Source organism: Gadus macrocephalus, chromosome 13 (genome assembly GCF_031168955.1).
Source record: "Gadus macrocephalus chromosome 13, ASM3116895v1".
Classification (NCBI taxonomy): Eukaryota; Metazoa; Chordata; class Actinopteri; order Gadiformes; family Gadidae; genus Gadus; species Gadus macrocephalus.
This window is the reverse complement of record NC_082394.1, coordinates 2,624,180-2,639,803: the sequence shown is the minus strand read 5'-3', so window position 1 is coordinate 2,639,803 and position 15,624 is coordinate 2,624,180. Positions and strand designations below refer to the sequence as shown.

General features: G+C 48.7%; 1 protein-coding gene across 1 annotated transcript; it reads left to right on the top strand.

The window, feature by feature from the left end:
- The first annotated feature begins 201 nt into the window (after window positions 1–201).
- ngfb (nerve growth factor b (beta polypeptide)) lies at window positions 202–14,444 on the top strand. The gene is made up of 3 exons (XM_060070182.1): window positions 202–1,347; window positions 12,371–12,532; window positions 13,347–14,444. The coding sequence occupies exon 3, from the start codon at window positions 13,358–13,360 to the stop codon at window positions 14,057–14,059; it is 702 nt and encodes a 233-aa protein (XP_059926165.1). The 5' UTR covers window positions 202–1,347; window positions 12,371–12,532; window positions 13,347–13,357; the 3' UTR covers window positions 14,060–14,444.
- The last annotated feature ends 1,180 nt before the right edge of the window (window positions 14,445–15,624 follow it).

Here is a 15,624-nt window from a genome sequence, read left to right as displayed (position 1 = left end):
GGAAACACATTTCACATTTTTATTAGGGGAAAGAATTTAAAAAAAGATTTCCAATATTTAACTTACACGAGGCAATATCAAGAACGTCTCACATTCTATCCAAGAAGAATTCTAAATTACCTTTCCTCCAAGGGTTTAGAAGTCACACAATCACACACACACATGCACATATAATATATATATGCACACACAGAGACCCAAACACACACGCACACACACACACACACACACACACACACGCACACACACACACACACACACACACACACACACACATACACATACACGCACACACACACACACACACACACACACACACACACACACACACACACACACACACACACACACACACACACACACACACACACAAGACCATTGCTGTACATTGCCTCCCCACATGGAATAGCTTAGCTTAGCTTGTCGCTCCTTGTCCTTACAGTTAGCATATCCACTCACACAGCAACGCTGGTGTCTATTAAAACAGCACAGCGCAGTCCCTCCCTCATGGGAAAGTGTCCGTGATAACCCCGGGTAGCTCACACCACAGGGCTGAGGGCATTAGCCTGTCCCTCTCCTGATTCTAAACACAAACACCTGGGCTAACCTGAGCTTGAGGGGAGTAGGGAACGGCTGGATGGATGAAGAAGTCCATTGGATATGAGCTGGCCATGTGGTGAGCCTTCATTTACAATGTAGGCGGTCGTAAATCTCGGCAGGGCACAGATTTACGAGCTGAAGGCTCAGATGTCTGGAAAACGTATGCAGATCCAAAAGAAAACCGGATTTAGATGTTGATGAATTGGTTCTGTAGGACCTCTTTCACAACTGCAGCGCTTGTTTCTTCAGGGTTTTTGTTTTTTAAAGAAGAAAACAATTCTTCTGCAGAGAAGAGCAGAATTCTATCAAACCTCAACAAGGTGTTAATAGAATAAATGTATTTATGACAATTAAGCAAACGGCAAGATAGATACCCAATAATGATCCAACACAGCAGTTCTTACCAGTGGAACAATAGCTAGAATTTGTATGGATATCCAGTCTGTGTGAGTTAAGGTTGATTATCCTTGAATCTGGATTCCAAACAGCATAGACAGAGTGGGGCACTAGGACCTGCAGGATTCCTCACCAGAGGCAGAAGTCAAGGAACTTCTCTCATCTACTTTTCAACACAATCATCTTTCTTGCAAGTGCAGGGACCAGAGAGGATTTTACAGGACGAATGACGACACAAGTCGGTCTCATTGACTTATCCTGGGAACACCAACCCATACTGGAATATTCTCTCAAGCTGACCTGAACACACTCACCTTCTGTGGAAGAGCCAGGACGGGGTTGGCTAAAGAGGTGAGAGACTTTACTATAGCTTTAACCAACTGTTCAGCTCTGAACCAAGCAGAGTTATCTTCAAGTTAATTCTTAGATGTTCACCTTTCAAAGTTTAGAGTTTTAAAATTGGTTATTAATCTTCACTATTTGCTAAGAAGGTTAAATAAGTTTGACATGTCTTTACCACACAAGCAGGACATTTTTGTAAACGTTCAAATGTTGAGTCCCAGAAGTCCAAACTACTTTGGTGAAGGCATCTTTCCAAACTTTGTGGCCCTATTATCTAAGCAGGTCACTGAGTGACGTGAGGTTCTGGAAACCAAATGTTCCGTTTGGAGAAGCCATGGGTAAACTATGTCACGTCTGTCAAGTCTTTAATTGGAAAAAGAAAAAATGGAAATGAAAGGGATACGATTTCAAGGGATCCTTTCATCACTTTTCATTTGTTACACTAACAATTCAAAAACGTTCAGAATCACATTTGATTAGGGATGAATATTCCATGATAGTCATATATATATATTTATATTCAACTTTAAAATACCCAGCAAAGAAAATAAACAAATATAGTTATTCTGATTAACTTTGAAGCTTAACTTAACAAAAGCATAAGTATAATTAAAACTTTACAATTCACAGTCAAATGTTCTTTCCTTAAAGCATTTAATTCACTGTGTCACTCTATTGAACCACAAAACTCTTTAAGAGTTAAAGTTATTTTCATGGGGAAAAAAACTCTTCAACTGAGATTCAACATTTGATCCCTAAAACCATCGCTCGTATCAACAACAGGAAACCTTTTCCTCTCCATGCATCGATTCCTTGCGCCTCACATGCCTGGCTGACAGATGAAGCCCATAGGTGCTCCGACGTGTAGAGTCAACACCTCAAACGTCTCCCACTCCTTCAAACGGCGGCACAGAGGGCTCAGGAGATGCAGCTAATCCCTTCTGTCCCTCTCCTAGCCGTGTGTGTGTGTGCGTGTGTGTGTGTGTGTGTGTGTGTGTGTGTGCGTGTGTGTGTGTGTGTGTGTGTGTGTGTGTGTGTGTGTAGGGGGGGTGTTTGTTTGTTTGTGAGTGTTATGCGTGTGTGTCTGTGTGTGCTCCCATATGCGTGTGGGTGATATGCGTGTGTGTGCATTCTCCCACGTGCATGCGTGTGTGTGTGTGTTTGTGTGATATGGGTGTGCCTCCACGTGTTTGCGTGTGTGTGTGTTCATGCTCCCACGTTTGTGTGTTTGTGTGTGTCTGCGTGCTCCCACGTGTGTGTGAGATTGTGTGTGTGTATCTGTGTGTGTGTGTACGTGCTCCCGCGTGTGTAAGCGTACGCGTGTGTGTATGTGTGTGTGTGTGTGTGTGTGTGTGTGTGCACGCTGCTCCTCCATTGAAGCAAGGTGAAGCCATCAAAGGGCTTCGGGTCCCAGCCCAGACGGGCGGGACCGAGGGGATGAAGCTGTGGCCCCCCAGGAGAGAGAAGGGGTGTTCCTGGGACATTTAGGCTCCAGCAGACTAATCAAGCAATTAACCAATTAACCAATTACCTGCTTAGCTGTATCCCAAAGAGCTCCTTTCCGGATTAAGCTGTGGAATTGCGGTATTTAAAAGCCGGGTGACTAGCCTTGTATCCTCCGATGACATATTTTGCTTTTCGGCATTCAGTGTGTTAATATTGTGGTCCAATCGAGGGAAACATTACAGCGGTATTCGTAATCGGTCCGAGGAATTTCCCCAAGGGCACCCGGATTCAGAAGCATGAAGAGCATGTAGATATATGTAGAGAGCTGTCTAGTCTGCCAAGGTGTGGTGTTTTGGCTTCGGAGGGGGAGATATTGTGCGTTTGTCTTTCAAACAATCTGTCTTGAAATTTCAACTGTGCAGCCCAATCTATGAACACATTCCACACCAAGTAAAAGTAGATTGATTCAATTTGCCGGGGTTGTGTTTGTGTGTGTCAGAAGGAGATGTGAGGGGGAGGGTATATTGCAGGTGAGGCACATGAAGTACAAGCACCCCCAAACACTGTCACTGGGGAAATCTATACCTGGTTCATCATCGCCTCATGCTTGGATGTGTTTTATGACGTCGGGATGCTGAGTGAAATGTCCACAGCACTAGTGCTGGGCGATTATTCGAATTATGATCGCGATTTCGATTTTAGCATCAAACGATCACAAAATCAACAATAATCTAGTTTTTCAATTTAAAAATAAATAAAAAATAAAATAATGTATTTTTTAATTGTATCTGTTGTAGAAAGGGAAGAACAGCTGGATACATATCTTTAGATTATTCAAAAATAATCGTTTGAATAATCGTGATTTCAATATTGATCAAAATAATCGTGATTATGATTTTTCCCATAATCGAGCAGCCCTACCCAGCGCTGGATTACATTTCTGTCTATACATCACTGCGGGCCCTGTCACATCCTCACTGAGCGTACCGTACAAATGTATGGTCCTGCATTCCACAGAGCTGCTGTTGGACTGTGGTCTCAGGTTCCTGGGGATTGACACTGACTTTGGATGACACATCATGTACACCTCACTCACCTAGCGTTCTCTGACCCCAACTCTTTCATCCTATTATTAATCCTAATCACTTGGCCAGAAGACAGTGGAGCTTGACTCAGGTGTGTGCTGTATTTATGTCATGTATGTCAAATGTTTTTATGAAATGTTAATATTTATCATATATCATGTTTTGCACCCATGCAGCGATCAAACTGTATTTATATAGCTTGTACGAAGTGCTTGACAACACCATGAATACAATTATCCCAGATCAATATTTGAGGGATGTGTAGTTTAGAGGGACAGTATGTAATCAAACATGGAGGATAGGTACAGTAATAGTGTGTACAAACATGGAGAATTGGTACAGTTATCTTGTGAACAGTAATAGTGTGTATAAACATGGATAATATGTACGGTTATAGTGTGTTTAAACATGGAGAATAGGAAAAGTTATAGTGTATATAAACATGGAGTGTGGAGGTACAGTAACAGTGTGAATTAACAAGGGCTGTCGAGGTTGTGTGTAAAGCCATGCTGTGTATCTCACCGCAGGTTATCTTCATCGTGTTAAACCCCCCTTCCTCCCAGTGTGAGACCACGGTGTACCTGTGAAACACCCACCGCTAGGGTTGATTACCACCGTCTGTCAGTCCCCTCGTGCCAACTCACACCTTTAGATTCAAAACAGACTTCCCCCAGTTCTCCCTCACTGGCAGCAGACGCTATCGATGACCAAGGACTCCACAGGCCTTCCAGGGTGGGGCGGCCGTCGATGAAGCCATGGGAACAGGCCCCTGCCTGCTAACCTTTCTCTGGGTCTCCAGCGTGCGAACGAGTAGCCCCGCAGCTAGGAGAGAGAGAGTCGAAGCAGCTAGGGGAGAGAGTAAGAGCAGCTAGGAGAGAGAGTAAGAGCCAGGAGAGAGAGAGTCAGAGCCTGGAGCTAGGAGAGAGAGTCAGAGCCTGGCGCTAGGAGAGAGAGTCAGAACAGCCAGGAGAGAGAGTCAGAGCAGCTAGGAGAGAGAGTCAGAGCCTGGAGCTAGGAGAGAGAGTCAGAGCCTGGAGCTAGGAGAGAGAGTCAGAGCAGCCAGGAGAGAGAGTCAGAGCAGCTAGGAGAGAGAGTCAGAGCCAGGAGAGAGAGTCAGAGCAGCCAGGAGAGAGAGTCAGAGCAGCTAGGAGAGAGAGTCAGAGCAGCCAGGAAAGAGAGTCAGAGCAGCTAGGAGAGAGAGTCAGAGCCTGGAGCTAAGAGAGAGAGTCAGAGCAGCCAGGAGAGAGAGTCAGAGCAGCTAGGAGAGAGAGTCAGAGCCTGGAGCTAGGAGAGAGAGTCAGAGCAGCTAGGAGAGAGAGTCAGAGCCAGGAGAGAGAGAGTCAGAGCAGCTAGGAGAGAGAGTCAGAGCTAGGAGAGAGAGTCAGAGCCTGGAGCTAGGAGAGAGAGAGTCAGAGCAGCCAGGAGAGAGAGTCAGAGCAGCCAAGAGAGAGAGTCAGAGCAGCTAGGAGAGAGAGTCAGAGCTAGGAGAGAGAGTCAGAGCCAGGAGAGAGAGTCAGAGCTAGGAGAGAGAGAGTCAGAGCCAGGAGAGAGAGAGAGTCAGAGCTAGGAGAGAGAGAGTCAGAGCCAGGAGAGAGAGTCAGAGCAGCTAGGAGAGAGAGTCAGAGCTAGGAGAGAGAGAGTCAGAGCCTGGAGCTAGGAGAGAGAGAGAGAGAGAGTCATAGACCCGCAGCTAGGAGAGAGAGGGTTAGAGCCCAGGAGCTAGGAGAAGGAGCCGAGTTATTGTAAGGCCACACAGGCATTCCGTGTGTTAACAGACCCATAACTCAAACCCTCGCCCTGAGAAGCCAACCGTAAGCCCCCTCGCACTCTTTCCACCACAGCCGTAATAAATCATGTGTTTGCTACGACACACAGAACGTGTTGCCCTATGTGGCCCGGGTTTCACACTCAGGTTAGGCTATTCATGGGCGCAACACATTACATTTTTGGGTCAGAAATGGGATGTTAATGATTTGATATTGTTTAAGGCTCATCTGTTTCTTATGTGAGAGAGTTATGCTTCATAGCGTGGTGCGGAAAGTCGCGATCTTTCTCATCGACGTCATTAGTTACTCCCTTTTCGATCAGGGAGCAGGTTCGGACCCAATTCTTTGGGAGGAGATGCTCACACTCGACATGCTGACAGGACTAGTGGGAACTCAAGTCAAACAAACCTTTACAAGTGAGGCTGATAACAATCAAAGCAAACAATCAATATCGTAGTCCCTACACAGATTCCAGCTGCTTCCCAAACGACTCTCTTTAAAAGAGGAACTGGCCAGAGCGGTGCGGAATGTCAACGGGAATCAGAACACAGGCTGCATAGACTTAAGCACGTCAAAAATGATCTTATTTCATCCTCCTTGTTCCATTGCAATCTCGTCCGGTGCGGAGGGAGGAGACACAGGCCACGACCCATTTTAATTCATCATCATTAACGTCGTTTGACGTGGTTCTGAGTTTCAGCGTACCTCCAGTAAACCCACTGCCAAACAGACGCGCAGAGCCGGGACATGCGGTTCATCTCAGGCCAGCCCTGCCCGACCTCTTGCCAAGATTTTTGCAGCTGCTTTAAGAGCATAATATAAACTCTGTGTGTGTGCGTGCGTGTGTGTGTGTGCTGCTGAGTGTGTGTCACCAGACAATGACTACAGAACGGTCGCCCTTGATGCTATGTCACGGTTGGTTGAGCGATGGCTCTGCCTGTCAGTTGAATGTATGGATGTGCGTTGTGTGCTGTGCGCTACTCTCACCCAACACCGCCCTCAGACCGGAACGAACCAGTAATGAACCAGTGATGAACCAGAGATGAATCCGTCCTTGTGTTTCCATTGGGCTCATGTGTTTCCATTCACATTCTTGTGCCGTTTCAGTGTTGTAGGGTATCGTATTCAGTGAACCAAGAATGGTTTTTCACACCAGCACTGATTTTGCTTGTTTATTCAGGTTGATATGTTGCGTTGGTAACTTGGTTTATCTAAGCTTAGCAAAACACTTCTCAGTGTGTTTCACTCGACTCCACGACATAATGAAGATTGGCTCTCATTAAGTACGGATTAAAGGTAGTTCCCTGTGACCTTTGGAACAGGAAGTATAACCGCATGATTTCCCGGCCAACACCCCGGGAAACACCTCGATCCCTTCCTAGAAAGAGCCGGGGTGCTAATCCCGAACCCAACCCCCGTCCCAAACGACCGCCTGTAAAAACCCGATCCAGTCTGTGGTCTCCGGCGAGCGACCGGCTGGGAGATGTCTGGGATTCCGCAGCGCTTCCCAGTGAAGACCCGGTTAGTTCTGGGCGCCCGGGCGTTCCGCCGAGGTTGACTAGGCCCCCCCCCTGCCGTTGCGCTGTACGGTCTGGGCCGGCTCGGCTAGGGTTTCAGCCCGGTCCGGACGCCGGCCCTCACTCCGCCAGACCCTCTGCCACTCATCTGTCCGGTGATGGTGTGTGTGTGGAATCAGTCTGGATCCAGCCGGGTTCCACGGTCGCTGGTGTCTCCCGCGCCGCGGCCATAAAGCCCGCTGTCTCTTTTCCTTCAAATGATTTTCCGCATAGTTGTCTGATAAGAGACACAGAGAGAATTACCTCAACGAGATGCAACAGGACGGCTGTCAGAGAAAAGGGAAATTATATGCTTGAATAGCACGCGATTATCCATTTGAAACCGCGCCGTGTGACTAGAGGCCAAATCGCAGAAGGGGGATGTTTCAATTCCCCCTCGTCTCTGAGACATGCGGGGGCATGCGCACATCAACGCAGACCTGTAGAAATGTATGCCTGAGTGCCCTTGAACAAAGTGGATCCGGTTTTGGACTCGCGTATGATACATACCGTTCAGATGAAAGAGGCTCTTCTTAAGTGCAGCCATTCCAGTAAGCTGTCCTGTGTTTTTTCATGCCGCTGTATGCGTTGCCGGTATCCAGGGAGCCTCCAAAACAGCGTGCTTAATCATAGGTGCGCTCCCAAACAATTAGCCTCGTACTAACGACTGCTTCAGATACTCATTGGGCCACAGAAAAGAATTGCATAAAATTATAACCTGAATGAATGTTCATTGAATCATACAAATTCACAAGACATTAGTTGATTGAACAGCTCTGATTGTTTAGTTGAGTGTCGATTCTTCAGATTCTTATATTTGTTGTGGGCTCTTATATTGGTATATGTTAAAGACAAGTGGCAAGCATATATTGGAAAGCGATTTATACCTGCGGAACAACATTTGAGTTAGAAACGGGGGGAAGCAAACTTCCATCAAGACGTCTTAGTTTGTGTTTGATTCCTTTCTGCCCACCCCCCGGGATTAGCCGTAGCATCCTGGAGGTGATAGCCAGGCACCAGGGATTAGCACGTAGCCTTTCACTTCAAGGTATTAGCTTCCAAGCCGAGCCTGTTCAAAGGTTTTTGGCAGGGCATCAACAGAAGCATGAGGAAGGGTTTTATGAGTATTGTGTTCATTGTGGATGTTCATTTGTGTGTTTATTTATTTATTTTACTTACTGTATGCGTCTGTCTAGAAGATGATTGACAAAAGTGTGTCAACAAAGATGCAATCTCTATTGATCTATAATCTGTGTGTGTGTGTGTGTGTGTGAGTGTGTGTGTGTGTGTGTGTGTGTGTGTGTGTGTGTGTGTGTGTGTGTGTGCTTGTGTGGTCTCTGTCAATGAGACACACACAAACACTGATGCCTCACAATGTGTGTATGTGTGTGTGTGTGTGTCTGTCTATGTGTTTGCGTTTGTTTTTGTGTATGTGCGTGTGGTGGGTCTCTCTGTGTGTCTGTGTGGTCTCACTCAGAGATGCCAAAACAAGCAGTAGCAGAAACTAAGGATGTGTATTCTCTGGAACCGATCCGACATGAGAGGCGAGGCGAGGCTGGAGAATGAACTGACAGTCACCTTTCCAGCAGACCAGACTCAGTAATTCACACAATTCACACAGAGGACCAGAGTCAATATAGAGGTATCCTCTCTACAGTGAGTTATTCTAGAGGACCAGAGTCCTCCAGAGAGTAAGTTAAATATAGAGGTATCCTCTCTACAGTGAGTTATTCTAGAGGACCAGAGTCCTCCACACAGTTATTGGAGGGGACCAGAGTCCTCCAGAGAGTAAGTTCAATATAGAGGTATCCTCTCTACAGTGAGTTATTCTAGAGGACCAGAGTCCTCCAAAGAGTAAGTTCAATATAGAGGTATCCTCTCTACAGTGAGTTATTCTAGAGGACCAGAGTCCTCCACACAGTTATTCTAGAGGACAGAATTCTAGAGGTTATTCTAGTTCAGAGTCCTCGACAGTTTGTTTTTTCCTATAGACCAGAGTCCTCCACACACCGCGGTGCACATCCAGTCGTCCAACCCCCACTTCATGATATTGTGATGAGTTGTGTCGAGGAGCCAAAGTAAATTGGCCACGGTTGTCAACGGCTTGATGTCAACAAAAGTTCTACTGGATTACAATCACCTGCTGCCGTCCAAGGAAAAGCGAGCTCTGATGTTGGAGTTTGAATATATTACTGTGTAAACATGCACAAGCCAATCAGGGTAGGGACACATCTATTCAGTTAGACTATGCTGCAGTTATAATTATGTGACAGCACACATTGCACAAAGGACCGCTAAACAAACACAAACACTCTCCCATTGCTCTTTGAAACCACCAACAACTTCTACAAATACACTCCATCCATGTTTTATATCATGGTTATCTAGGTTACCCAGAGACCCACACCCTAACAATCTCTCCTTTTCTTATTTCCAATTCCAGCCCATACAGCTTGCCCCTGGGTTCCATAGTACATCAACCACACGGTTGCTATGACTTCAAACTCCACACACTGCATTTCTGGCGAACAGCAGCGTGCAGGGTCTGGGCTACGGCCTGCAGTCTCATCCCGCCCTCACAACCCCCTTCATCACCCTCAGACCCATCCCCTCACCGCCATAACAAAGTCCATCCAACCTCCACAACCGCGCCTGGTTCTGGAGAGGGGGGTCAGTGTGTTCCCACTGGGAAGGGGGTACGAGGGGGTTACACACCGGTACTGGTAATTAGCAGAAACAGAACCCCAGTCGAATGACGCCATGGGCTAGGGCAGGCAGCCAAGGTGATCAAACCTCATCTTATCTCGGTGACAGGCCATTGACAGTCCACGACAGTAAATCCCTCAATGCTACATAGCTTTCATTCCTGGGGAACCTATAAGTACCCAAGGTGTGTGTGTGTGTGTGTGTGTGTGTGTGTGTGTGTGTGTGTGTGTGTGTGTGTGTGTGTGTGTGTGTGTGTGTGTGTGTGTGTGTGCGTGCGTGCGTGCGTGCGTGCGTGCGTGCGTGCGTGCGTGCGTGCGTGCGTGCGTGCGTGCGTGCGTGCGTGCGTGCGTGCGTGCGTGCGTGCGTGCGTGCGTGCGTGCGTGCGTGCGTGCGTGCGTGCGTGCGTGCGTGCGTGCGTGCGTGCGTGCGTGCGTGCGTGCGTGCGTGCGTGCGTGCGTGCGTGCGTGCGTGCGTGCGTGCGTGCGTGCGTGCGTGCGTGCGTGCGTGCGTGCGTGCGTGCGTGCGTGCGTGCGTGCGTGCGTGCGTGCGTGCGTGCGTGTGTGTGTGTATGGGGGGGGGGGGGGGGTAGTTTGAGTACAAAGCTCTGTTTCATCCACTATGAGCAGTTTCGCACGAATGCCCAAGGAGAGGAGCGAAGAGGAGGCGCATGTCACTCTCAGGCCCCCCCACGGTGGCGCTACCATACTGAGTGACCCCCGCCCACCTTCTCCGGCTCCCCCGAGGGTCCGGCCCGCGCAGATCGGCTTACTGGGCTGGTGGACTGGGGGCCACTGGGCCGGGCTGCAGTCTGATGGGTCATGGAGGGGGGGGGTAGTGTGATTCCCTGGGTGTCCTCCACCTGTCACTCAGCACAGGGGGTCGTGGGGTGGGCGAAGACCCCTCCCCCCCCTCCTGGATGGTCTGGCTGTTCAGGGCCATCAGACCGTGTCCACCCCCTCCCCGGGTACCTGGGGGGGGGGGGGGGGGGGGTCCAACCAGAAGCCACTGGGGGAAGATGAGTGGTTTCTGAGAGCAGTGAGGAGTATTGTGGTTGTATAGTGTTAAAAAACCCATGAGGAAAATGTCACTATGTCTCTGTGTCACTTTTTGTACGTGTGTGTTTGTATGTGCTTGCCTGTGCATGCCTTCATCTGTTTGCGTGTGTGTATGTGTGTGCAGTATGTGTGCTTGCCTTTAATACGTCTGTTTGTGTGTTTGTGTGTGTGTGTTTGTGTAGGCATGCCGACATTTGAGAGTGCACGTGATTGTGTGATTGTGTGTGTGTGTGTGTGTGTGTGTGTGTGTGTGTGTGTGTGTGTGTGTGTGTTAGACTGTGTGTGTGGGTGTGTGTGTGTGTGTGTGTGTGTGTGTGTGTGTGTGTGTGTGTGTGTGTGTGTGTGTCTTTGCAGGCTGGAGTATTCATGTGTGTGTGTTTTTCGCGTGAGCATGCATGCGTGTGTGTGTGTGTGTGTGTGTGTGTGTGTGTGTGTGTGTGTGTGTGTGTGTGTGTGTGTGTGTGTGTGAGCCCGCCCCCCTCCCTGGAACAGGGTGAGAATCCACAGTCCCACGGAGCAGTGTGTGTGATCTGCTTTATGATCCACTGCCCGGGAAACCTTACGTATCACTCGTTGTATACCTGTCCTCTGGGCTGGCAGACAGAACGACCAGGAGGACGCCCCCTCACGCCCCCTCCAGTACATCCAGAACACACATCAGCCGCGGCGGCGGACCCAGGGATCTCACCATGACCCTCGTGCCGCGTGCGTCTGGCTGCGTTCAGAGCGTCTGCGTCGTGTCCGCTTGCGGAAATAAACACATTAACACTGACACCTCGTTTACCAAAAGCCCCTTTCAAAATATTTAGAGCAGGTTTACAAGTGTTCTCTTCCCGCCTGTCTCTCTCTCTGTCCATCTGTCTCTCTCTCTCTATCTCTCCACCCAACTCTTCCCCCCTCTCTTTCCTCCCTTCTCTCTCTCTCTCCCCACCTGTCCTCTCTCACCCTCTCTCTTTCTATCCATCTCTCTCTTTTCTACTGTCTCTCTCTCTCCCTCTCTCAACCTCTTTCTCTCTCTACCTATCTCTATCTCTCCAACTGTCTCTCTCTCTCTTCACCTAACTATCTCTTCAACTGTCTCACGTTCTCCCCTCCCTTTCTATCTCTCCTCACCGCTCTCTCTCTCTATCCCTCTCTCTGTCACTCTCTCCTCTGACACTCTCTCTCTCTCTCTCTCTCTCTCGCTCTCTCTCTCTCCCTCTCTCTCTCTCTCTCGCCCCTCCCCCCTCCCTCTCTCTCTCTCTCTCTCTCTCGCCCCCCCTCTCTCTCTCTCTCTCTCTCGCCCCTCCCCCCTCCCTTTCTCTCTCTCTCTCTCTCGCTCTCTTTCTCTCTCTCTCTCTCTCTCTCTCTCTCTCTCTCTCTCTCTCTCTCCCTCTCTCTCTTCCTCCCCCCCCCCCTCTCTCTCTCTCCCTCCACAGGGGCTGAGGGGAGATAAACCAGAGAGACGATCAGCCCTCAACAGTGACTGGGGCCCCTGGGCCCAGGGGCCAAGATGGCAGCACTCCAGGAACCTGTCTCCTATAAACACGCCGTGTAGAGGTTGGCCCCAGGGCGCCGGTTCCCGTGGATACACGATATAGGTACAATGGCACTGTATATACGCGGCGCTGTATGCAACGCCCTTGTGCCTTCGAGCAAGCACCGCTCAAATCCCAGGCTGTAATTGGTCCGGATCCTCAATCCTCTGTAATTGTGTAGTTCCTCGTCTGCTGAACTCTTGTTGTTCCGTGATCCCTGTGTTTCGGTTTGTTTATAAAGGCCCTGCAAAGGTCGACGGAACCCATCGGTCTACTAGGCCGCGGTGAAAGGAACCTGTGGGCTGTTACGCCAAAGAACACGCCTGCAGATAGACTATCAAGTTATCTTCAGATTATTGACTATTCAGTCATTTAGCAGACTTTATCCGAGCCAAAGAACACATCTGCAGATAGACTATCAAATTATCTTCAGATTATTGACTATTTAGTCATGTAGCAGACTTTATCTGAGATGTTTACGGACGTCCCCCAGTCCACAGGTGGACGATCAGAGCCAGAACCTGTGGACTGGGGGTCGCTCCACCCTCACCGTCGGTCACACTCTCCGTGAGACCCTCCCACCAGGAGGTCTGACCCTGTAACCGCTGTCGCCCTTTACATTGACATCACGGGCATCTAGCGGATGCGAATTACAACGGTTCACGCACGCAATCACACACCGATGGCGGTGTCAGCAATGCAAGGCCACAGGCAGGAGCCGCCAGAGTAAGGCGTCTTGCTCAGGGACACCTCGACACTCGGCTAAGAGGAGCCGAATTATCGGAGCCGAACTAGCAACCTCCCGGTTAAAAGTGAACCCGCTCTACCTCCGGAGCTAAGCCAACCCCTTGTTTCCCTCCATTTTTCCCCACACCAGGTGTTTCTCCCATGAGGTCGTCGATGCTGGCCTGGCTCCTCTTCATCACCTCCCTTCAGGCCATCCCCGCGGGGGGCTCCTCCTGCCCGGACCACCGTGTCAGGACCTCCTCCTCTTCCTCCTCCTCCTCCTCCTCCTCCTCCTCCTCCTCCGGCGCCGTGCCCGTCGTGGACGCCAAGCTCTTCACTAAGCGCCGCCCCCGCTCGCCGCGCGTCCTCTTCAGCGCCCAGCCCCCGGCCTCCGCCCCGCCCGGCGTGGGCGTGAGGGCGGGGGCCGGGGGGGGGCGTCCCGCGCGCTCCCCGGGGGGCCGGACGCGGCGGGTGGCGCAAGGGACGGGGCCGCACCGCGGCGTGTTCTCGGTGTGCGACAGCATCAGTGGGTGGGTGGTGAACAAGACCCACGCCACCGACATCTCGGGTCACGAGGTCACCGTCCTGCCCAACGTCAACGTCAACAGCGTCAACAAGAAGCAGTACTTCTTCGAGACGTCCTGTCTGGGCGGCGGGGGCGGGGGGGCGGCGGGCGCGGCCGGGGGCACGGGCGTGTCCAGCTGCCTGGGCATCGACGCCCGCCACTGGAACTCCTACTGCACCAACTCACACACGTTCGTGCGGGCGCTGACCACGTACCGCAACCTGGTGGCGTGGAGACACATACGCATCAACGTGGCGTGCGAGTGCGTGGTCAGCCGCAAGTCCTGGGCAAAGTCGTGACGGATGGCGTGCGCGTCACACACATACACACAAACTGTTGACACTATACTTAAACTTGGTTGCGTCCGTTCTGTTTCTATGAAACTGACCAAAAGCCATCACCTCATTCTCAGCACAAAGGGAGCTATTTAATATTTCACATCTGACCTATACCGTCTGACTATTTTTAACATTTGATTCGTTTTGGGGGCATGGAAGGGTCCATTATTACCACCTGGGACCCCCATCGTCCTTCTGGTGCTGCCCTATGATTTTCTTGCTGCCACGGAGTAAGCTGAAAAGTATTTTAGAACAATTCAATTTTGTACTATGTCCGGTTTTAACATATATTTTTCATGAACTTGCATAATTGATGATAATGTTATTTATTAAACATTGAAGTTGATTATCCCGATGCATTTTTGCTTTGCAGACGACGAATGAAAACAGCAGAAGTGAGTAGATTCATAAGGAGTAGAAAACGTCTCATTACTTTAGCTGAGCCGTAGAAGCCAAAGGCAACAGGGCCCTCTTGTGTATTGAATCGGGAGTGACATACATTAATTAATGTTAGTCATTACAGTTTTTCCCAATCGTTGAAACACATTCCCTTACACACAGGTGTGGTAAATTTAAAACACCACCATCAAAAAACCGTCATGAGGTCATTCAAATGTATACAATTGTGTAGAAATTGTTTCCTTTTTTATAGTTTAATAGGTTGCAATTGTATGCTACATACAGTATAAAGGCTGTTGCCATATTGTAATACAATACTGTGAATATATCATATAAATATTGCATTAAAACAATTGGATCAGAATAGGATACAAACTATCCAATGAGGTCCAATGGGCTAAACTCACAACCCATCTTCCCAGAGTCATACTGCACTTTTGATACTGCAACATTGTTAGAGTGATAGGAATACACAAATGTTACCTATAAACTCACTGATAAGTAAAATGAAAAACATTACAGTAAGAACATGTTTAGACTGTCTTTCGGGGGATGTAATGATGAAATCAGTACACAAATACAAAAAGTTAACAAAGTTAATATTGATTTATACCTGTAATACAGTAAAATGTTCAGCTGACCTGACTTCAAAAAAAGTCTTTCGTAGGCCCACAAAAAATAAAAATAAGAATATAAAATGCGGTGAAACAGATCTACATCAGTCTGCACCCCGCCTCCAGTCCTGATCAGACCAGAGGCCTGTGTCAGGTTTGCTAAATGATGACCTTAACGTTTTCAGCATTGTGTGCATAGTTCCATTTTTTCTGTGTATGCAATGGAGGAAAACTGTAATTAACAAAGAGTTATTGCCGTACTATGTATTATATGTATTGGCCTTATGTATAGGCATACATCTATACTATTTGTGTAGATACCAAGGGCTGTTTGATGAGAAACATATTTGAATGGTAAAACATAACTTAATATAATCAACAGTTTTAATTTCATAAGCGGTATGCAAATAGGCATGAAATGTCTAGAAATCGTTTTTTCCCTGCAGTTTTCGATGATTAATTAATATTCAACATCGGTGAAATTTGGGAGGTATTGCAGAAAAAATGCTTATT